The sequence below is a fragment of the Carcharodon carcharias genome, chromosome 5 (genome assembly GCF_017639515.1).
Source record: "Carcharodon carcharias isolate sCarCar2 chromosome 5, sCarCar2.pri, whole genome shotgun sequence".
In the NCBI taxonomy this organism is placed as follows: Eukaryota; Metazoa; Chordata; class Chondrichthyes; order Lamniformes; family Lamnidae; genus Carcharodon; species Carcharodon carcharias.
The window spans coordinates 150,250,045-150,274,355 of NC_054471.1; the positions used below are offsets into that span (position 1 = coordinate 150,250,045).

Sequence of the window (24,311 nt, forward strand, 5' to 3'; positions counted from 1 at the left end):
AACTCAGATATCCAGAAGTTGCTGTCCAGGATGTGTCACTCAACCGAAAATGGCATCTCACTGATTCTCTCACCATTGAAAAGCATTGAATTATATGAATTGCTGTGTTAGCATAGTAGATACAAACTAAAATTACCGTAGAAAGTTAAGTCTTGTTACTTCAAGTGTAAGGACTCTTTCACCTATGTGATAATGATTGACAATCACCTCTGGTACTGAAAATTAACTGTTACAAACATGGTGATTCATTCCTTTAAGTATTATTGTTGGAGGTTTTAAAAATGCTCAGATCTTTTTTCACTTTTTCTTTGTCTTTTTTCTCTCTCTATCCAATCCATCTTTCCTTCTCTAGGGCCTGAATTTCACACTTGGCGTGCGCACCAAGTCAACGAGAGAGGAAGCAGATGTGGAATCTGCTCCCGGCCATGGTCACATTTCGAACGCAGTTTCACGCTGGATGGCCAATTAAGATCCACCCAGTGCTTAACGTGTCTTATGAATGGTCGGGAAGGCCCGGGCAGGGGCATGTCGGGCGCCGGGTCCAATGGCGACCCGGCGGGCACTTTTAAACCTGCAAAGGCAGCTCCCTGAAGGCTGCCAGGGGAGAACGTTTAGAGTCAGTCTGGATACTGGAACAATGGCCTCACCAGCAGCAGGAAACATCAGGCAGCAGGACAAGTCTCAGATGAGTGCCTCACTGTCCTCGCGGAGGAGGCCGGTGTCAGGCAGAACACACGTACCAGGGATGGCAGGAGGAGGCCATTGCACCAGACCAAAAACTCCTGAGACAAGGTGGTAGCCAAGGTCAGCGGCCACAGTCTTGTGCAGCAGACATGGGTGCAGTGCCGCAAAAGGTTCAACAACCTGCTGTGCTCGGCAAGGGTGAGTACCGAGTTGTCATGGATCAATGTGGAGAAGTGTTATGGTCTGGCCATCTCCCCGTGGACCTCAGGGGTGTTAGAGTCTGAGTGCCAATTTTCAAAGACGCCGGAGCTGGCCAAGGGGCTGAACCCTGGCTGCTTGGACTGAGTGCCTTGCGGTTCGAGGGCTACGGCTCAGATGTGCTCTGCAAGGTGATCCTCAAGCGGGGTTGGCCAGGCTGCAATGGTGCTGCAGGTAGAGAGCGGACTAATCAATGCTCCTCTGCCCTTTCAGGTGAAGAGGAGTCATAAGAACATTGAGAGGTTAAGGACAGGCGGAAGCCCTCCCCCAAACCTCCTAATCTTGACGGGGTACGAAATGGATGCATTGGAGCCACCACCATCTTGGTCAGCCAGCCATGGAGAGGCAGGGTCTCTGACAAAGGTAAGAGTGCAGTGCACAGAGGTAAGAGTGTCAGATGGTGCAAACATTCTTGTGTATTCTCATCGTTAATGGGAGCCTCAATACTGGATTCCCCATTGATCATTGAAAGACGATGGCACCATGATATAGATCTCCAGTGTCCCACCAGGGTGCCTGGCATGCACAGTGACAGTGTGATGACTTAAACTAATGACATGGTGTTGTTCTTCCTTAGATTCACCAGCACGCACTCATATGCAGAACCCCAAAGAGCCACCCTTCACGCCACAGGGCTTTAGATGCACCTGCGTCACACCCGCTCTCTGAACCAGGCACCAGCACAAATACCAGCACCTCGGTGGTCATTAGATTGGCAGCTAGAATGTTGGTGTATATTGGTGAGGGCACTTCACACTCGCTTGAGGTGCAGGTGGAGGAAGAGAGTGCCCAGGGCGCTGGCAGTCGGAGGACTGCTGGAGACCAGGGCGATGCTGAATCGAAGGCTGATGATGAGCCTCTGGAGTCATCCATAAGGCGGCAGATGCTGGATGTCCTGCGGGATGTGCAGGTGGATCTGGCGGAAATCCATGAGGGTCTGCGTGCCATGGTCTCTGTTTGGAGGAGTCCATGCGGAGCATGAGCACTGCGATGACCCTCATGGCCGAGCGCACTGCATCCTCCATTGAGACAGTTTCAACTCTCATGGCGAGGCAGCTCCAGGGACAGAATCAGGGGTTCCTGGGGTTGTGCTTGGACCTGCAAGCTCTCATACAGGTGATGACCTCAGGTGGTCAGTGCCTGTGTGGGAGATGATTGAGGCACCCAGTATCCCAGCTAGGTGCCCATCCATCAATGGCGAGCAGGGAGGTCCAGAGTGACCTCTCATTGGCGCATGACCTGCTCGTCATCTCTGCGGGCTCTTCTCAGGGCGCTCTGGTTGACAGCTGCAGCTCCTTTTCCCCTCTGCCAGTGACTGTGGCATCTGATGAGACTGCGACGACTGGGGAGATGCCAGCTGTGGCACTGGCCACTCCCTCCCAGGTGACAACCGCCAAGGTCATCAAGGACAGCAGGCTGCCTCCAATGCTGCTGCCAGCAAGGGGTGGGGACCAGAGGGTGTGGGCAACAAGATGGAGCACTCCTAATCAAGTGATACCTGTTTCTGTTGACAAAGGCACCCGACTGACCTGCAGGCACCTTGATGGCCACGTGTGTGCAGTCAATGGCACCCTGGATGTGGGGGAACCCAGCAATTGCTGCAAAGCCTCTGGCTTGCTCAGCCTGGCTGGCCTTGTCCATATGGAAATGAATTAATGTCATTACCCACCTGAACAGAGCTTCTGTCACCAGCTTGACACAATTGTGGACAGCTGATTGGGAGACTCCACAAAGATCCCCCACTGACCCCTGGAAAGAGCCGGAGGCATAGAAGTTGAGGGCCACTGTGACCTTCAGAGCCACTGGCTTGGGGTGTCCACCCACACAGCTGGAGGTGATCTCAGGCCCAAACATCTGACAAATGGAGGTCACAGCCTCCCTGAAGAGGTGGAGCCTCCTTCAGCTTTGCACCTCGGCCATGTTGAGGTAGCTGCACTGCTGCCTGTAACCCCTGGCAGCAGGATAGAGGCGTCTTCTGTGGCCCCTTCCACCTAGGGCCAATTGTTGGCCTTGCATCCCTTGTGCCTGCACCTCTCCTCCCACAGGTCCCTCCCCTGGAAGCTGGCCCCCTCACCCTTTTGCCCCTCTCTTCTTCCTCAGAGGAGGTGCCAGCAGTGGAGACCACAATCCCCATTACCAGGATAACAGTCAAAATCCTCCGGGGGCCTTGGAGACACTAATGAGTCCTTAAATGAAGTCTGGAAATGCTAAGACTGAAGCTCAGAACAGAGATGAAGCTGTCAAGTTCAAATAAGCAGCCAGCAACAAACTATCTCCTAAACTCCTCACTACTCCGACCGACAATGCTGCTGACCCTTTTATCCCGCCCTTGGATGAGGTTTTGTTAAAAGTGGGCTGCGGACCTACCCGTGTAAGGAGGAAAAAAATCGTGTGGGCCAACGTAAAATCACGAACAATTTTAATTGGCCTTTTAATTGTTGGCGGGCACGGCTCTGACATAAGCGTGTGCCTGCCGACCTGAAGATTGCTCGCATGCGGGATGATGTCAAGACGCTTGCCCAACGTCATCTTGCACTATTTTACATCCCTGCTGGTCAGGTGGGCACCTGCCCACAAGGCATAAAGTTCTGCCCTATATTTCTCTTTCTGCAGGTGATTGAACATTGAGTTTGCTTATTTTAACTTATACTTCCTTCTGAGTTCTTGTGTTGTTAATTTCACAAGCCTTCAATCAGGTTGGTTCAGGAGATACATTGTTGATTATTCCTTTCTCTCTGATCCCAGGTGCCATTTTCCTCACTGCAATGTTATCACCTGACATGCTCAGCAACTTAGCAGACAAAAAGTTTTAAGAAACTTAACCCTGCCATTAGATGTCCTGTCACAGGAAGATCTGGGCCATTGTTGATTTGAGCACTATTCTATGAAACTTAATTAGCCAAATAATTTCAAACTCCATTGATTTGCACTGCAAATATCATGACAAATATTTTAAACTGCCCTAGTATTCAGATGCTATGGAAATCATTTCATTTTCAAACAATGTTCAGGTGTAAATTTATTTGAAACAAATTGCTGTACTAACATTTCTCTTTCCTTCTGAGAAATACACATATTTGAAGTATTATAAGAACAGACGAAGTAGGAGCAGAAGTAGGCCATTCGGCTCCTCAAGCCAGCTCCACCATTCAATAAGATCATGGCTGATCTGTTTGTGTTTCAAGGTCCACATTCTCATCTACACCCAATAACCTTTGATTCCCTTGACTACCAAGAATCCATCTACCTCTGCCTTCAAAAGAACTTGGTCCCATTAGCAATACTGTTGTGTTGGAGCTACTGTTGTGTCTGAGGTACAGGCGATAGAATGAGCAATCCCCAAGCCAATAAGTAACAAAGTATGGATTCAATCAATGAACAAATTCCTCTTTCTCTTGTCCCCTTTCCAGCACTAAGACACAACAGCCTAGATAATTACTGTTAGCAATATCAGTGGATGGACACATAATGTATTTGATATATTTTTTAATTCATTCACAGGATGTGGGCTTCATTGGCTGGAGCAGCATTTATTGCCCATCCCTAGTTGCCCTTGAGAAGCTGCCTTCTTGAACTGCTGCAGTCGATGTGGGTGTAGGTAAACCCACAGTGCTGTTAGGGGGAGAGTTCCAGGATTTTGACCCAGCGACAGTGAAGGAATGGCGATATATTTCCAAGTCAGGATGGTGAGTGACTTGGAAGGGAATGTCCAGGTGGTGATGTTCCCATCTATCTGCTACCCTTGTCCTACTAGATGGTAGTGGTTGTGCATTTGGAAGGTGCTGTCTAAGGAGCCTTGGTGAATCCCTGCAGTGCATCTTGTAGATGGTGCACACTGCTGCTACTGTGCATCGGTGGTGGAGAGAGTTAATATTTGTGGATGTGGTGCTAATCAAGTGAGCTGCTTTGTCCTGGATGGAGTCAAGCTTCTTGAGTGTTGTGAGAGCTGCACTCATACTGGCAAGTGGGGAGTATTCCATCATACTCCTGACTTGTGCCTTGTAGATGGTGGACAGACTTTGGGGAGTCAAGACGTGAGTTACTCGTCACAAGATTCCTAGCCTCTGTCCTGCTCTTCTAGCCATGTGGCTAGTCCAGTTCAGTTTATGGTCAATTGTAACCCCCAGGATGTTGATAGTGGGGGATTCAGTTATGGTAATGCCATTGAATGTCATGGGGCAATGGTTAGATTCTCCCTTGCTGGAGATGGTCATTGCCTGGCAATTGTGTGGCGTGAATGTTACTTGCCAGTTGTCAGCCCAAGCTTGGATATTGTCCAGGTCTTGCTACATTTGGACATGGATCGCTTCAGTATCTGAGGAGTCGCGAATGGTGCTGAACATTGTGCAATCATCAGCAAACATTCACACTTCTGACCTTATGATGGAAGGAAGGTCATTAATGAAGCAGCTGAAGATGATTGGGCCAAGGACACTACCCTGAGGAACTCCTGCGGTGATGTCCTGGAGATCAGCTGACTGACCTCCAACAACCACAACCATCTTCCTTTATGTTAAGTATGACTCCAGCCAGTGGAGAGTTTTCCCCCTGATTCCCATTGACTCCAGTTTTGCTAGGGCTCCTTGATGCCACACTCGGTCAAATGCAGCATTGATGTCAAGGACAGTCACTCTCACCTCACCTCAGGGGTTCAGCTTTTTTGTCCATGTTTGAACCAAGGCTGTAAAGAGGTCAGGAGCTGAGTGGCCCTGGCAGAACCCAAACTGGCCGTCAGTGAATAGGTTATTGCTAAGCAAGTTCTGCTTGATTGCACTGTTGATGACCCATTCCATTACTTTAAAGATGAGCGAGAGTAGACTAATGGGGCGGTAATTGGCCGGGTTGGATTTGTCCTGCTTTTTATGTATAAGGCATGCCTTGTATCTTGGACAATTTTCCACATAGCTTGGTAGATGCCAGTATTGTAACTGCACTGGAATAGCTTGGCTAGGGGCGTGGCAAGTTCCGAAGCACAAGTCTTCAGTACTATTGCCGGAATATTGTCAGGGCCCATAGCCTTTGTAGTATCTAGTGCCTTCAGCCCTTTGTTGATATTATCACGTGGAGTGAATCGAATTGGGTGATGACTGGCATCTGTGATGCTGGGGACCTCCAGAGGAAGCCAAGATGGATCATCCACTTGGCACTTCTGGCTGAAAATTGTAGCAAATGCTTCAGCCATATCTTTTGCACTAATGTGCTGGGCTCCCTTATCATTGAAGATGAGGATATTTGTGGAGCCTCCTCCTCCAATAAGTTGTTTAATTGTCCACCACCATTCACGACTGGATGTGGCAGGACTGCAGAGCTTAGATCTGATCCGTTGGTTATGGGATCGCTTAGTTCTGTATAACACTTGCTGCTTATGCTGTTTGGTACACAAGTAGCCCTATGTTATAGCTTCACCAGGTTGACACCTCATTTTTAGGTGTGCCTGGTGCTGTTCCTGGCATGTCCTCCTGCATCTTAATTGAACTAGGGTTGATTCCCTGACTTGATGGTAATGCTAGAATGGGGGATATGCCATGCCATGAGGTTACAGATTGTGTTCAAGTACAACTCTGCTGTTGTTGATAGCCCACAGAGCCTCAAGGATGCCCAGTCTTGAGTTTCTAGATCTGTTTGAAATCTATCCCATTTAGCACGGTGGCAGTGCCACACAACACAATGGAAGGTTTCCTCAATGTGAAGGAGAGACTTCGTCTGCACAATGACTGTGCGGTGGTCACTCCTACCGATACTGTCATGGACAGATACATCTGTGGCAGGCAGGTTGGTGAGGATGAGGTCAAATATGTTTTTCCCTCTTGTTGGATCCCTCACCGCCTGCCGCAGACCCAATCCAGCAGCTATGTCATTTAGGACTCGGCCAACTTGGTTAGTAGTGGTGCTACAAAGCAACTCTTGGTGATGGACATTGAAGTCCCCCACCCAGAGTATATTCTGCACCCTTGGCACCCTCAGTGCTTCCTCCATGTGCTGCTCAACATGGAGGAGCACTGACTCATTAGCTGAGGGAGGGCAGTGCGTGGTAATCAGCAGGAGGTTTCCTTGCCCATGTTTGGCCTGATGCCATGAGACTTCATGGGGTCTGGAGTCAATGTTGAGGACTCCCAGGACAACTCCCTCCCAACTGTATACCACTATGTTGTCACCTCTGCTAGGTCTGTCATGCTGGGGGGACAGGATATACCCAAGGATGGTGATGGTGGTGTCTGGGACATTATCTGTAAGGTATAATTTGTCTGCTATTCTAGTGAAATCGTTGGCCTGTTTAAAATTAATGTCGGTGCTAAAAATAGAAGAATGTCTCTAACCAACAGAGTACATATATAGACTGCTCTCAGGCGTTGGTGATGCCACCATGAAGTTCAAAGAGTGTTACACATTAATCTGAATCCTCTGTTACCAATTGTATTGGTTAAATCAAAATGTGCCATGAGATCACATGTATTTTCTTCCACTTTAGGGCACAAAACAGTTTATAAAACTATGTTATGTCCATGTAGATAGACAGCTTGTATTTTGATGAGATGTTAAATTGAGGCAGTGCCTGCCCTCTCGGCTAGATGTTAAAGATTTCATGGCACAATTCGAAAAACAGCAGAGGAGATTCCCCCAGTGCCTTAACCAATATTTATCCCTCAAGAAACATCATTTCAAAACAACATTAACCAGTCATTTACCTCATTACTGTTTATGGGGCCTGTGTCCAAACTGGCTACCACATTTCCCTACTTTACAACAGTGACTACATTTTAAAAGTGCTTCATTAGCTGTAAAAAGTCCTTTAGGACATCCTGAAGGCATGAAAGGCACTACATAAATGCAACTCTTTCTCTTTTACCAGGCCCAATTTGGCTTGAGTATCTTCTCATCTATGGAATAAAGAATTAGGGGCATTTACAGCAGAGCTAACAGTACAGAAAGTATATATTAATTGCTCAAAAATATTTCAATAATTATGTTCAAAAACAGTACTCTTTCCAAGTCCTGCACCATAGAAATAATACATAACAAGGAGAACCAAACAGGCTAAGAATGTATGTTACAGAACACATTGTTGAAAACCACTGTCCACTTCACACGTTGGCAGATTCTATAAATGCAACACTGTTTAATATATAAAATCCCAGAAAACTCCTACATAATCTTATTCAATCTATTTATAATTGAACCTAGTAGATAAGTGTGCATTTCATTTAAGCACACAACTGCTTCCCATGCACACATAAAAATTACTTATTGAATTGGCATTTATATACTATGTTCAAATGAAAGTGACCTACTTTCAACTCTAACTACAGCATGAATCTTTGTGTATTACAGTACATGACAGAGTCATCCAAGTGCCTTGCAATAAAGGCCTTATTTATAATATGACAGATCTTGATTTCCATCATAGTATGTTTAGATGTATGTGGCTTTTAAATTATCTAAGGTTAATGAAGGAGAGTAGCATGTTCTTGCAGCATAGCTATAATGAATTGCAATGTTGACACCAGATGCTGTGACATTAGGCACACAGGGTTAGATATTGTACAGTGACTAATGTGACTGAATGTGTTGTTCTATTAGCTTTACTTAAGCAGATACCTCAGTTAATTACTATACATTCGATAGAAGTGACTTAATTGGAGTTTTTCTGTGATGGTAACTGGTGATATTATCACATTGGTCCAAATAACAATGCCTGTATTGAGTGATTCCTAATGATCTCCCAACTAGCTGGGTAAGGTGCAAAATATACAATAATGTACTTCTCTTCAACTCAAAAGTTTTTCAGTGTTATTTATTTGCCCTGCTCATTATCTGTGTACTCCTCCATTTCCACATCTGAATCGAAGAGTGAATGGCCGGTATAATCAGTGTCTGGCGTCTGGGAATAGGAACCGCTGTTCTCTGTTACTTCTTCATCAAAAGTTTCTGTGCGAGAGTACAAGCTGAAGTCTTGTAGTGGTGTGGGAGTCAAACTGTCCTCACTGGACTCATCCTCATTGTCATATGAAGCATCATCACTCTCTTCAATCCATTCAGGCCAGAACTTCCTCTTAATCCTCTCACAGTACATGGCAAGGTTAACTAGCTCATCTGAAAAAAAGGCAGGAAGGATGTACACAAAATTATGCCACATCTCTGAGCATTCTGGCCTTCAAAACAACCTCTCAAAAGATTTTAAACATTAAACGTTAGTTATCTAGAATAACTTGATCTACATGTATGGCAACAGGTAAATTTTGATTTGGACTAAAGCAATGGTTATATTTACATGAAGTCAGTTTATTTGAATCTTATCACCCAGATAGATCATGTCAGTGTTTGATTTTGCTTGTATACAGCAAATATCCCTGTTGCCTCCAAACATTTCACCAGATTTGAAATAATGGCTATTTCCAGAGATTCCCAAAATCTGGGCCCACATGACGTCAGAAGTCCCTGACATTAATGCATGCTGAAAATCAACTCGAACCACTTGTTTTCAGAATTTGTTGATCAATTGAAAGACATGAACAACTATTTTGCATCAACAAATCTGAAAGATGACAGCTTCCTTGTAAGATCTTTGTCAATCTTTAGAATAAATTCCATCCACTGCACACTGGGAATAACTGTGGCAGAGCCCATTTTAGAATCCACCAAATTTACATTGATTTAATTGGAATGAAGACGGGGCAGTTTTTACAAAGGGTGCAAATCCGTAAGATTAAAAATTAACCTCTCTATATGAGTAGATCTTATCTTGTTTAGTCTTTGAAAAACCATGGGACAATTAAGCAGCATCAGTGGAATGGTAGCAAGACATTAATGGATCCTGCACACAAACTGAGCAAGGAAGCTGACCCCTCTTGAGTTTGCAAGATGAATTCATCTAAATCATTTGAAAACATGCCCCCTGCACAAGGCCAAGCAGCTTGACTAATGTGTGGGTGAGTTATCTGTCATGATCCAGGATCTAAGGAGATGCAGTCACTAATAGATAAGTAGTTGTATAGGTGGGTAAAAAATCTTTCAAGCTTTGGAATGCTTCACAATACTTTCAGATCTCCAGCCTTGGTTCTCTAATAAAACTCTCAGCCTTGAGTCGCAGTACAAGAAACGGATGTCTAATGAACTTACAAAATCTTAAGAAATTAATTGAATATTATAGAAATAGCTCTCTCTCTCTCTCACTCTCTTTCTCCTTCTCCTTCATTAAGTGGCGTACCAGAGCTGACAGACAGCATAGGCCTGTTATCTATGACAAGGACATGACTCAATGTCTTGTACAAGACATGCCTAAGTCTGATAAGTTGGGATCACATACCCCATGTCTAAACAAACTGAATATGGTTAACAAGGTGTCCTAGCAAGAGATAATTGAAGACTCACCTCATGGGCTCGGGGCTGAGAATTGTGAAGATGAGGTAACCTCTAGCCCCCTAGAAATAAGATATATAAGCAAGCACTCGGAAAGGAAAAACAAAACATCAGACAACAGAGAGCTTTCCAAGGTGACTCTATGCTGGCTTTGGCTGAACAACCTGGTTAGCTTCAAGAAAGCTAAGAACAGAAGAGACTGCTAGCTACAGAGAGCAATATCACTCCACTTCATCCATTCATTTGTCCAATCCAGGACTGATAAACCATTCTTAACTGATACATGCATGTCTTTTCTATCTATTTAGTTTATGTATCATTTCTAAACTGTTGCTTCTTAAATGAACTGCTCTAAACCACTTGTGACCTCGATCCCCATTTCAGGTAATGTGTGACTCCAGGAACAAATCTTACAATGGCTTCAAGATCTAATCCTTGAGCATATGGTCTAGGCTGGTACATCAGTGCATCACTGAGAAACTGTTTGAGGGGCAGTCTTTCAGATGAACATTAAAATGAGGCCCCTTTTGCCAAAAGATTCATGGCATTATTCAAAGAGTTCTCTTGATGCCTTGAATATTTATTCCTCAACCAACATCACTAAAACAGATTATCTGGTCATCTATTTCATAATTGCGAGATCTTGCTGTGTATAAACTGGTTGTCGCAATGCTTTCATTGCAACAGTAACTACATTTCAAAAGTCCTAACAGTAAAGTGACTTAGGGTATTCTGAGATTATGAAAGATACTACATAAATACAAGTCCTTCCTTCTTTCCAAATTTCTGTTAGCCTCTCAAACGCTGTATGGAGAAGAAGGGCAAGACATGGACAAGGGAAAGCAAACTGGGTGTGGTAAAGCACCCAACAATGTTTGTCAGCTGCCAAGCTGGATGTGATGCTAAAGCAAGTGCTTAAGCATTGACATGTTTGACACTCCAGTGCTTTCTCCCCAGAAAAAGACATCGTATTTCTACGTGGTATGAAATCTGAATAAAAACAGAAAGTGCTGGAAAAAAGCAGCAGGTCTGGCAGCATCTATAGAGGGAGAAACAGGGTTAACGTTTAAAGTTCAATGTGACTCTTCTTCAGAACAATGGGGTTGCCCACTCTTAATAATTTATTGTACTGCCCAAATCTCTAACAAATTATATAATATCATATCAAGTGGAGAAGGGTTACAAATAATGTTATAGCAGCCATTTATAAAGTATTTTTTATCTCTGTTAAATAAATTGAATAAAAGTGAACAAAAATCCTCTGATTGCATACAGTATTTTTATTCATCACAATTATATCCTTTCTGTGGGAATCTATCCAGCTGCATCCTGCTGCGGAGTTTAAAGAACAATCTTAGAAATGCACAAAATAATTTAACCATATGCTTTAAAAATTAAATAATTAATAAAATACATTACATACAAATATCTGCACACCTTATGCTATAATGCAGTTGCAATTAATATATTCATTTTGTTTGACACAGTTCAAATCAACTTTAACTATTTGTGATATAGGATTTACAGAGATATAACTCCATCACAGGCAGTCAAGTTGTAACAGGAAGCCATAATTCCAAAAGATCCTTGAAACACGAGAGCAAATGCAGAGATGTTTTTCCCATAGCACCTACAGCCATATTGAGAATTTCACAACACTGGTTGCTGTGACTTACCATTGCCACCGGAGGTCACTGTTTTTCAAAATACCAAAGGCTGAATTTTGAACATTATTAATTGGCACAGGATTTCCTGAAAACTTAAGCTGAAGCAATGGCCTAAGTCCACTGATTTTAAATGTAAAAGTTTGAGGAAATTCAGGTGCAAGTGATTTATGTCCATTTTTACACTATGCCAGAATTTCCTTGGTCTTTTACACCATGAAATCTCCATGGAAATCTACTAAAGCTCATTATCACAGTTCTGTTTCCCAGGCCAAATCAAATTTCCTGAATTTACACCAATGCTAAACAGGCTTTAAATTTACAGCAATTACATCAGGCCCAAAGTCATACTTCTGCTGCTTATAGTGATTTTTTTTTTCGTTTTTTTTTCCTCCTCATTGACTCCTACCATGTATTTCCATATTTTTTGATGCATCCTTATACCATCAGAATGATTTGATTAAAAAATTTTAAAATTATACAATTTCATTGTCTTAAACAACCTGCGCCTAATGTGCATAAATGATTATTTGTAGGCTTCAAACTTTAAATGTCACGCATAAAGAGTGAGTTAAAGAAGGAAATTGAGTAGTTAACTTGAGTTGTGGGGACCATTCTTATAACCCAGATAATCTCTTACCTCTGATAAGTCTTTCCAGCCTGGTTCCTGGCAGTGTCCACATAGCCTGAGCCAACTGTCCAAATACAGCAGCATCCACTGTTGAAGGTCTTGGGCCCATGATGTATTTCTTATCACCTAAAACCATCAGACCAGATCAATATAGATTTGTTTGTTTTTCCCCATTTCCTCCTCAGTGTTACCTTCGCTCCTAGCCGCGCACCTCCCTCCCCCCCACCCACCAAACCACATGCCTTAAACGACTCTTCTTTTAGGAGGATAGAAAGTGACATTTTCATTGCACATTACCAACATAATTCTTGAATCAGGAATCCAGGCAAAGTGTGTAAAAGCTGGGCAGAATGGACAGAGTAGGCAGGGGCTAACTTTTCCCACTCATGAAAGGATCGAGGATGAGAAGGCACAGGTTTTAAAGTAATTGACAAAAGAAGCAAAAGCAATATGAGAGAAAAACTTATTCACACAGCGAGTGATTAGAGCCTGGAATTTTCTCCCTGAGCATGTGGTGGCGGCAGGTTCAATCTAGGCATCCAAGAAGAAATTAGATGATTATTTGAAAAGGAACTATCTTCAAGGTTACAGAGAGAAGGCAGGAGAATGACACTAGGTGAAATGCTCATTCAGATAGCCAGTGCAGACACAATAGGCCGAATGGCCTCCTTCTACACTGTAACAAATCTGTGATTCTGTGACTGATTCTCTTTCAATTATTCTATCCTTCTATTTTGCATTCTTTCAATCTCTGTCACAGGTTACATTCTTATACAAAAACAATACTACGTCTGGATGTTCTTTTAGAATTACTATTTAAAAAGTAGAAAGGACCAAGGTATGTTTGATCACTACCCAGCCAATCATTTACCACATACTATGCACACATTTCATTAACATGAAATACCTTCATAGAATAACCTACCAAATGCAAAGACCTCAGTGATGCACCCCTAATTTTATACCCCTGTAGCTTTGCAACATTTAGCCCAAGTATGTAAATCTGGATCAACACAACTAACGACTTCTAACCCAACTTGCCAAGTTAAAACAGTATTAGTGCATAATACTATAAGCCCAATAATATCAGTGTACTTGGCTGTAATGCTAACATATTACATTATGTTGCTCTGTAATAAGTGTATGGCACTAGTGTATTGTAATGTAATTTTGAGTAATTTAAGCTATTACTTGTCCAGTAATGCTAGAGTCTGTTAGGCTTCACCTCGTTGGCACATTGTGTAATTAATAAGGCTTAAATTATCAAATTGTACTGTACTTAAGCTTAGTGGTGAAAAATCTTAATTTGTATGTGCCATTGGGGTGATTCGTGAATTTTGGGGTGCGTTGTTATGGAAGTCTTAAAGTTGGTATCTCTTTAAGTACCAAATACTTTGGTGTAACTTTAAGAAAGAGCACTTTGAGAGTTCTTATATAGCCAGGAAACATTTGCACATTTGGGCTCCAACAAGTCTGGTTAACAGTAAAGAGAAGCCAAATGTTGATTGGCCAGGAAGGTGGCCTGAGAACTCGATGTTCCAGAGCCTCCGGTCAAAAATACAAGTTATAGTTTAGCAGTTAGAAGGGAAGCCAAGGCTACGTCATTGATTGGCTAGAAGAATGATCTTCAGCCTAGAATGTTCCGAGGATCTGCAGTTAGAGCTACAAGTTAAGGTTAGATTGTTGTGGATACGCTAGAAGTTATCTTCCCATTAGTCAAGAGTTGTTAATATTGGGTTAGAAGTCATTAGTTATGTGCATAGACTTGGGCTACATGTTGCAAAGCTACCTTGGGTGTAAAAATAGAGGAGCGTCACTGAGGTCTTTGCACTTGCCAAGGGTTAGCACAGGACCCTTGCTTGGGGGCATTTGTCCAAAGAGATAGTTAGGAATAGGGCACTTGCTCAGAAGTTCGCATTTATGTAGGACATTGCTAGTCAACGGATCTTTGTCACAGGCTGATGTTTTACCGTAAGAACCGAGTACTAGGCTTAGGTAGTGATTAAAAGAACTGTCACAGTGCTGAGGACTGCTGTAAGAATCCCAATATTAGCAATCAGTGGATCCAAAAAAAGCATGACTGTCAGGGCTAAGGTAATTGCCTTAAGAGAGAGTGAATAGGAAACATGTAACTAGTTAGCTGCTGAGGAATTGTTTAGTCAGTTCAAGACTAGCTTCGGAGAATCAGTTGTAAAGTACAGTCTTAGTCATTTTGGGAAAGCCACAGTCATTGTTAGAAAACTGTTTCCGCCAGAGAGAGAGAGAAAGAAAGAGAACACTCAGCATGCAGCTGTGAAGTGTGTTGCTTCAGCAGTTAACGTGGACTGGGAAGTTGTGGGTTGGAAAGGTATCGACTAGAGGTGAAGTCTAAAAGCTGCAAAGGGCTTTGTATTTTAGAGTTAAGTTAGCTAAGCTAAAATCTTGAAGGATGCCATGAGTCAAGAGACCAGGTTCAAGGAACCAAGAAGAGAAGACTCCAGAAGTCCCGGGATCCACAGGCAAGACAGATGAAGCACATTGAACTTGTGAATCATGCCATACCTCCACAATTTGAAATGTTAAGTGATTGTCCCTTTTGCCAAAATTGTTATTCCTCAACAAGCGTTTTCTTACTCTCAAGTTTAGTCTGGAGTCCAAATCCCTACAGTTTATGGCAACCGCAGCAGTATGGGGAAGAAAGGGACAATCATTTTCCAAGGGTGAATTGAGGAATAAAAAGGACAGCTTCTTCCGAGTTTTCAGACCTTGAGTTGGTTGCCTGATCACCAGCCTTCTCTAGGGAACGAGACAAGGAAAGTAGAAGTTTAAACAATTTTGGCGCGATAGTAATTCAGAAGTTTGGGAATTTAGGTCTCTCACAAAGCTAGGCTTCACTAAGATGTATGAGAGTCTACATGGGTAATAGGAGCTACAGTGGTTGTAATGGGAGCAGTGGTAGTGAATATCTTAAGGAACAGAATTAGAAGAATGAACAAAGTGGACTTGGAGGGAGTCCAGGATTTAATGATGGAATGTTTAAGTAAGGGGAGTAGAGTACCTATGAGAAAGTGATAAAGTTCATTCAGGAATGGGTGGACCAAGGGAAAATTACAGCAGACAAGGCTCCAAGGTTGATTAAGTATGCAGCTCTTTATTGTGAAGACAGGGATGAAGTGCTCAGTAAAAGGTAGAGGAGGAAAATGAAACGCTAAAAAAGCAGATACAGAATTTAGAAAGGGGCGTAGCACCATCATCAGCGGTGTTACAGCATCAAAACATGATGACTCTACAAGCAGGGAATGTTATGCATTAGTTGCAAGGAGGTAAAGCAACCATTGAAACAGTGTCAAGAGGAAAACAAGATTCTCAGACAGGAATTAGAGGATGCATGCGGGGCACTCTGGGAATTGATTAAGCAGTCTCACAGGGAGACAGATCATAGTCCATGTACAGACTGAGCAGTTGAAAAAGAAGCAAAGAAGACAGCAGGCCGTTGTCTCAGCAGTGACTACCAGGTCCCAGGGTTCAGTTGATGAGACAAGTGATTTGGAAGATTTAAAAGATAATGGAGAAAGTATGGAGATAAGAGTTCTTCTCCTTCAATGGCTTTGACTCCAGTAGAGCTAGTGGTAGTATAGACACAGCATGAGATGAATCCTCATGGAGGAATAGTGGGGTACAGGATGACTTTGAACAGTTTGACATCTAATGCATTACAGGCTTGTGTTCAGGAGCTAGGGACTATTAAGTCAGGGACTTGTCCAATAGAGTTATGTACAAAGTTATCTGTATTTCAGGCTGGGACACACAAAGTTAGAGGTAGGAGATTGTAAGAGAATAATTCTTGCAGGCCTTATAAGTAGGGACCAGAGGAGCATCCAGAGCAGTTGCCTGACAGTTACAGGGATTCTATGGCCTGAATTTTTCACTCGTCGGATGCATGTGATCAGCGGGCCCGCAAGCCGACGTGAAATATGCTTCTGCTTATGATTGGCATCTGACTGTGATCTTACGCTAGCTGGCCAATTAACGGCTAGCCAGCATGAAATGTGCCTGGAGAAAGGCTCAGCACTGCCATTGGGGGGCGGGAAGAAGGCGGGCACCGAAGTCACCGTGGGAGTTGGTGAACGCATCCACTGAGCTCCCTGAAGTCAGACAGCTGCCCCAGGGAGCTGTAGACCTCCAAATAATAAAAGAAAGCACAAAAATGCTGCAAAAACATCCATGCAGCACAATCAAGCACCTGAACAGACCTCATGAAAATTAGTCCACAGATACTTACTTTTATTTTAAACCCTTATGGAGATTTCACCCTGTCTTTGGATGAGGTTTCATCAAAATGTCAAGCCCGCCTGGCCGATTGGCCCATCTGCCAACCATAACATTGGATAAGCCACGGCAAATCGCTGACAATTAGGCTGTTAATGGGCTTAATTGCCCTTTCGATTGTTGGCTCTTCCGACTTTTGCGTGTGCCCACCAAGCGAAATATCGCGCAAGTGTGCGATGATGTCAGGACGCTTGCCCAACGTCATCTCGCACAATTTCACGCCCGTTTGGGTCAGAAATGCGCCCACCCGTGGGATGTAAAATTCTGGCCTTTGCCTCATCACAGAGACAGCTCTCCTCCCACACCATCAGCAGGGTTTGACCAGGCCAGATCACGGTAGGGTGAGGCTATACCAACTCCATGTGTTAGAATTAAGAACCATGTGGGGCAAGCTTGATATATGATAAAGAACATTGGCCAGGCTAAAGAACTGAAAGTTAAAAAGCCAATCACTGCCATGGAAGGACCAAGAGCAATTCCAGTATTTTCAGGTAATTCTTACATATCGTGTTATAGTTGCGGGAGAATAGGGCACATATCAAGGGAGTGCAGAGGGGTTATCAGGCAGGAATAGAGAGATTGCATGAGGAAAGACCACCTCCAAGACCTTATCTGTACCCTTCAAAGTCAGTGTTCAGTGCTGAAGGCAAAAGCACTGAAAGGAAAATGAATCAATTGGCTAATGGAACAACAGCAGCCTGACTGAGAACACCAAACTGCAAGTCTACCAAGCCCACATCCTCAGCGCACTCCTTTACAGTGGTGAAACCTGGACAACATATGCTAGGTGTGAGGAAAAGCTGAACAATTTCCACCTTTGCTGCCTCCGACATATCTTTGGCATCTGTTGGCAGGATAAAGTTACCAACTCAAAAAACCTGGAGCATGCTAATTCCATCCGCATACACTCATTGCTAAGCCAACGGTGTCTATGCTGGCTCAGCCAAGTTCATCAGATGGATGACGGTGGTATACCCAAAGAGCTTATGCAGTGAACTGGCCACTGGGTCACAACCCCTTGGCCTTACAAACACACGAATTAGGATCAGGAGTAGGCCACTCGGCCTTTTGAGCCTGCTCCACCGTTCATAAGATCATGGGTGATCCGATTGTAACCTCAACTCCACATTCCTGCCCACCCCCAATAACCTTTCACCCCCTTGCTTATCAAGAATCTATCTAGCTCTGCCTTCAAAATATTCAAAGACTTTGCCTCCACCACCTTTTGAGGATGAGAGTTCCAAAGGTTCACGACCCCCTGAGAGAAAAAAAAATTCCACATCTTTGTCTTAAATGGGTGACCCATAATTTTAAACAGTGACTCCTAGTTCTAGATTCTCCTACAAGAGGAAACATCCTCTCCACATCCACCCTGTCAAGACCCCTCAGGATCTTATATGTTTCAATCAAGTCTCCTCTTACTCTTCTAAACTCCAGCTGATACAAGCCTAGCCTGTCCAACCTTTCCTCATAAAACAACTCACCCATTCCAGGTATTAGTCTAGTAAACCTTCTATGAACTGCTTCCAATGGATTTACATCCTTACTTAAATAAGGAGACTAATACTGTACACAGTACTTCAGATGTGGCCTCACCAATGCCCTGTATAACTGATGCATGACCTCCCTATTCTTGCATTCAATTCCCCTCGCAATAAATTATAGCGCTCTATTTACTTTCCTAATTACTTGCTGTACCTGCATGCTAACCTTTTGCGATTCATGCGCTTCCCAGATCCCTCTGCACCTTGTCAAGAAGATATAAGAATATCAAGAATGTTATTGGGAATTATTTTAAAATAGAGTTTAGCGTTGTCTCTGTCTATATGTGTGTGTAAGTGTGCATGTGTCTTAATTGGATTAAAGGTCTGGAGGCTTGGATGTATAGAAGAGAAGTAAGTTTGAAATGTTAATTCGGTAAACATGGTGCTAGTTTACATTTTTCTTTAAAGAAATTAGTGTAGCTCGGTTTCAAAGAGAGGGGGTGAAATATTACATCAAACCAGGTGAAGCTCAGAAACAATGTGTTTGTTTATTTTTCCCAAGGATTATTAATAAAGTGGGTATTATGAAAGGGTCTTATTATTAGAAGAGGTAAAGTTCAAAAAACATAGTGATACAATGAAAATTTGCATTCAAGAGGAAAATATGTACAAAGGAAGAGTAGGCTGTTGGTAAAAAGAGAGGGATTCTAAGATCTAAAGCCTCCAGCCTGTAAGTCGCAAGCGTCTGTCTGCAAGGACTCAGAGCTGAAAGAAACTCATTTTGAATGTACTGTTCAGAATGTGCTTTGCCAGGGATCTGTTTAAATCTATGCCTTTTACTGTTGCCTTCTCAGAGGTGTAACTAGGAGTCAGATTAATTAGGGAATTTTAGTAGTTATTTTAATCGTGATTTTGTAGACATATGTATGTGCTTACAATCTTTCTTGTATTGATAAATGTTTAATTTAGTTTTATAAAAATCTCTTGAGACTCAGTGGTCTTATTACTACTGAATATTCAAAGCCTGCAATTCGAAACATACAAATTGCAAATATTGGTTAGGACAATTGTTTCAAGTTTCCCTCTGGGATTTGAACAACTTAGCATTAACCATCAGATGTGTCACAATCTCAGAGCTCTGCAATTTCTCACCATTTAGATAATATGCTTCTTTTTATTCTTCCTGTCAAAATTTAGATGAGGGAATTAAATATAATATCTCCAAACTTGCAGATGACACAAAGCTGGGTGGGAGGGTGACCTGTGAGGAGGATGCAGAGATGCTGTGTAATTTGGATAAGCTGAGTGAGTGGGGAAATGCTTGGCAGATGCAGTATAATGTGAATAAATGTGAGGCTATCCATTTTGGTAGCAAAAACAGGAAGGCAATTATCTGAATGGCTATAAATTGAGAGAGGGGAAAGTGCAACGAGACCTGGGTGTCCTTGTGCACCAGTCACTGAAGGTAAACATACAGGTACAGCAAGCAGTAAAGAAGGCAAATGGTATGTTGGCCTACATAGCCAGATGATTCAAGTACAGAAACAGGGATGTCTTGCTGCAATTGTACAGGGCCTTGGTGAGACCACACCTGGAATATTGTGTGCAGTTTTGGTCTCCTTATCTGAAGAAGGGTGTACTTGCTATAGAGGGAGTGCAGCGAAGGTTTACCCGACTGATTCCTGGGATGGCGGGACTGACTTATGAGGAGAGATTGAGTCGATTAGGATTATATTCGCTGGAGTTCAGAAGAATGAGGGGGGATCTCATAGAAACCTATAAAATTCTAACAGGACTAGACGGGGTAGATGCAGGAAGGATGTTCTCGATTGTAGGGGAGTCCAGAACCAGGGGTCATAGTCTCAGGATATGGGGTAGACCATTTAGGACTGAGGTGAGGAGAAATTTCTTCACCCAGAAAGTGGTGAGCCTGTGGAATTCGTTACCACAGACAGTAGTTGAGACCAAAACATTGTATGTTTTCAAGGAAGAGCTAGATATAGCTCTTCGGGCAAAAGGGATCAATGGATATGGGGAGAAAGCGGGAGCAAACTTTTGAGTTGGATGATCAGCCTTGATCATAATGAATGGCGGAGCATGTTCAAAGGGCCGAATGGCATACTCCTGCTCTTAGTTTCTAAGTTTTCAGACTCCCCCTGCTCTCTCTTCTGGTCCTGTTTCTATGCTCCCACTGCTCCCTTCTCTCATTCTGTTTCCTGACTCCAGCTGCTCTCCCTTTGTTGATTTTAGACTCCCCCTGCTCTCTCCCCCCACACTGTTTTTGGTCTCCCCATTCTCTCTCCTCGTGCATTTTTTTCAGACTCCCCCTGCTTTCTCCTCTTATTCTGTTTTCAGACTCCCACTGCTCGCTCCTCTCATTCTGTTTTCATGCTCCCCCTGGTCTTTCCATTCGTTCTGTTTTCAGACTCCCCATGCTCTCTCCTCAAATTCTGTTTTCAGACATCCCCTGGTCTCCCCTCTCACACTTTTTAGTCTCCCCTGCTTTCTCCTCTCATTCTGTTTTCAGACTTCCCATGCTCTCTTCTTGTTCTGTTTTCATACTCCTCCTGCTCTCTCCTCTTGTGTTGTTTCCAGAATCCCCGCTCTCTCTTCTCATTCTGTTTGCAGACTCTAGATGCTCTCCACTCTTGCTCTGTTGTCAAACTCCCCTTGATATCTCTTCCTGTTCTGTTTTTGGACTCTTGCTGCTCTCTCCTCTCACACTGTTTTCAAATACCCCCTGCTCCCTCCTGTCACACTGTTTTCAGACTCCATCTGCTTCCCCCTCTCGTCTCCTTTTTAGTCTCCCCCTGCTCTGATATTTTGCCCTGCTTTCAGACTCACCCTGCTATTTCCTCTGGTTCTGTTTGCAGGCATCCCCTGCTCTGCCCTCTCTCGATGTTTTCAGACTCCCCCTGTTCTCTCCTCTCTCGCTCTTTTCAGGCACCCCCTGCTCTGTCCTCTCACCCTGCTTTCAGACTCATTCTGCTCTCTCCTCTCTTTCTGTTTTCAAACATCCCCTGCTCTCTCCTCCCCTTCTGTTTTCAGACACGCCTGCTCTCTCCTGTTGTTCCATTTTCAGGGTGCCCCTGCCTCACCCTCTCGCGCTGCTCCATGCTCCCGCTACTCTCTCCTTTGACGTTGCTTTCAGAGCCCCTGCTCTCTCCTCTTATGCTCTTTTCAGACTCTCCCTGTTCCCCCCTCTCGCCTGTTTTCACACTCCACCTGCTCTCTCCTCTCACCCTGTTTTCAGACTCTCCATGCTATCTCCTCTCATGCTATTTGATTACTCCCCCAGCTCGCTCCTCTCGCACTGTTTACAGATTCCACCTCCTCTCTCCTCTCGCTCTGCTTTCAGACTCCCGTTGCTCTCTCCTCTCACTCTGTTTTCAGACTCCCTGTTCTCTCTTCTCTCACTGCTTTCAGACACTTCCTTTTCACTCGTCTCGTGCTGTATTCGGACTCCCCCTGCTCTCCCCTCATTCTGTTCTCAGACTCCCCCCACTCTAACCTCTTGTGCTCTTTTGAGACCCCCAATTGCTCTGTCCTCTTGCCCTGCTTTCAGACTCACCCTGCTCACTCCTCTCGTTCTGTTTTCAAACATCCTCTGCTCTCTCCTCTCGCGCTGTTATCAGACACGCCTGCTCTCTCCTCTTGTTCCATTTTTAGGGTCCCCCTGCTTACCCTCTCAAGCTGCCTCACGCTCCCGCTACTCTCTCTCCTCTCGTGTTGCTTTCAGACTCACTCTGCTCTCTTTCTCCTCTCGCTCAGTTTTCAGACTCCCCTGATCTATCTTCCTCTTCTGTTTTCAGACCCCCCTGCTCTCTCCTCTTGTTCCATTTTCAGGCTCTCATGCTTACCCTCTCACACTGCTCCTTACTCCCGCTATTCTCTCCTCTTGCGTTGCTTCCAGACGCTGCCTGCTCTCTCCTCTTGCAATGTTTTCAGACTCTCTGATCTCGCTTCCTGTTCTGATTTTAGGCTCCCCCTGCTCTCTCCTCTCACCCAGTTTTCAGCCGTCACCTGCTGTTTCCTCTTGCGCTGTTTTCAGACTCCCTGTTCTGACTCCTCTCGCGCTGTTTACAGACTCCACCTGCTCTCTCCTCTCATGCTGAATTCAGGCTCCACCTGTTCCATCCACTTGCTCTGTTTTCAGACTCACCCTTCTTTCCCCCTCATTCTGTTTTCAGTCTCCTCTGCACTCTCTTCTCATGCTGTTTATTAGACTCCCGCTGCTCTCTACTCTCTCGTTTATTTTCAGACTCCACCTGCTCTCTCCTCTCGCGCTGCTTTCAGGCACCCCCTGCTCTTTCCTCTCATGCTGTTTACAGACTTCCCCACCTCACTCCTCTCATTCTCTTTTCAGACTCCCCCTATTCTCTCCTCACATGCTGTTTGCAGACTCCCTAACCTCTCTTCTCTCATTCTGTTTGTAGAGTCGCCTGCTCACTCCTCTCGTCCTGTTTTCACACTCCCCCGCTCTCTCCTCTCGCTCTGTTTTCACATTCTCCCTGATCTTCCCTCTCACACTGTTCTCAGACGCCCCAGCTCTCTCCTCTTGTCCTGTTTTCAGATTCCCCCTGCTCTCTCCTCTCATTCTCGTTTTTCAGACTCCCTGTGCTTTCTATCGCTCTGTTTTCAGACTCACTGTGCTCTCTCCTCTTGTTTCATTTTCAGACTCCTCCTGCTCCACCTCACGTGCTGTTTCCACACACCCGTTACTCTCTCCTCTCGCGTTTCCTTCACACTCCACTGCTCTCGCCTCTTGTGCTTTTTTCTGGCTCCCCCCACTCTCTCCTCTCATTCTGTTTTCACATTCCCCTTGCCCTCTCCTCTTGCGCTGCTTTCAGTCTCCCCTTGCTCTCTCCTCTCTCCTCTCACCCTGTTTTCAGACTCGCCCTGCCCTCTCCTCTCACGCTGTTTTAGACTGCCCCTGCCCTCTCCTCTCGCGCTGCTTTCAGACTCCCCCTGCTCCCTCCTCTCACCCTGTTTTCAGATTCCTCCTGCTCTTTCCTCTTGTTCCATTTTCAGACACCCCAGCTCTCCCTCTCACATTGTTTTCAAACTCCCTTGCCCTCTTATCTTTCTGTTTTCAGACTCGCCTTGCTCTCTCCTCTTGTTCTGTTTTCAGACACGCTCTCCTCTCTCCTCTCGCATTGTTTTCAGACTCGCCTGCTCTGTCCTCTTGTTCCACTTTCAGACTCCTCCTGATCACCCTCTCATGCTGTTTCCATGCACCCACTACTCTCTCCTCTTGCATTTCTTTCAGACTCCGCTGCTCTTTCCTCTTGTGCTCTTTTCTGGCTCCCCCTACTCACTCCTCTTGTTCTGTTTTCACACTCCCCCTGCTCTCTCCACTTGTTCTGTTTTCAAATTCCCCCTGCTCTCTCCTCTCACGCTGTTTTCCAATTCTCCCTGCTCTCTCCTCTCGCGCTGTTATCAGACTCGCCTGCTCTACCCTCTTGCTCTGTTTTCAAACTCCCTGTGCTTTCCCTCTCTTGCACTGTTTACAGACTCCCCTGCTCTATCCTCTTGTTCCATTTTCAGATTCCCCTGCTCCCCCTTTCACACTGCTTTCAAACTCTCCTGCTCTCCCCTCTCACGCAGTTTTTAAACTGCCCCTGCTCTCACCTCTTGTTCTGCTTTCAGACTCTCCCTCTCTCTTCTCCTGCTGAGTTCCGACTCCACATGGTCCCTCCACTCGCTCTGTTTTCAGACTCCCCCTGCTCTCTCCTCTCGCGCTGTTTTCAGCAAAGCCCGGCTCTCTCCCCACTCGCTGTTTTCAAACTCCCTCTGCTCTCTCCTCTTGCACTGTTTTCAGACTCCACATGCACTCTCCTCTCGCCCTGCTCTCTCCTCTCGTGCTGTTTACTGACTCCGCCTCCTCTCTTCTCTCATTCCCTTTTCAGACACACACAATTCTCT

The 24,311-nt window shown here is 44.6% G+C and overlaps 1 protein-coding gene across 1 annotated transcript in view; it reads right to left on the bottom strand.

The window, feature by feature from the left end:
* Positions 1-8,719: 8,719 nt before the first annotated feature.
* faxcb (failed axon connections homolog, metaxin like GST domain containing b) overlaps positions 8,720-24,311 on the bottom strand; it is a 97,524-nt gene continuing 81,932 nt past the window's right edge. Inside the window, exons 5-6 of the mRNA XM_041188401.1 lie at positions 12,604-12,720; positions 8,720-9,033 (exon numbers count right to left, since the gene is read on the bottom strand). Of these exons, the coding sequence (XP_041044335.1) occupies positions 8,735-9,033; positions 12,604-12,720 (416 nt within the window). The 3' untranslated portion in view covers positions 8,720-8,734. The remainder of the gene's footprint in view (positions 9,034-12,603; positions 12,721-24,311) is intronic.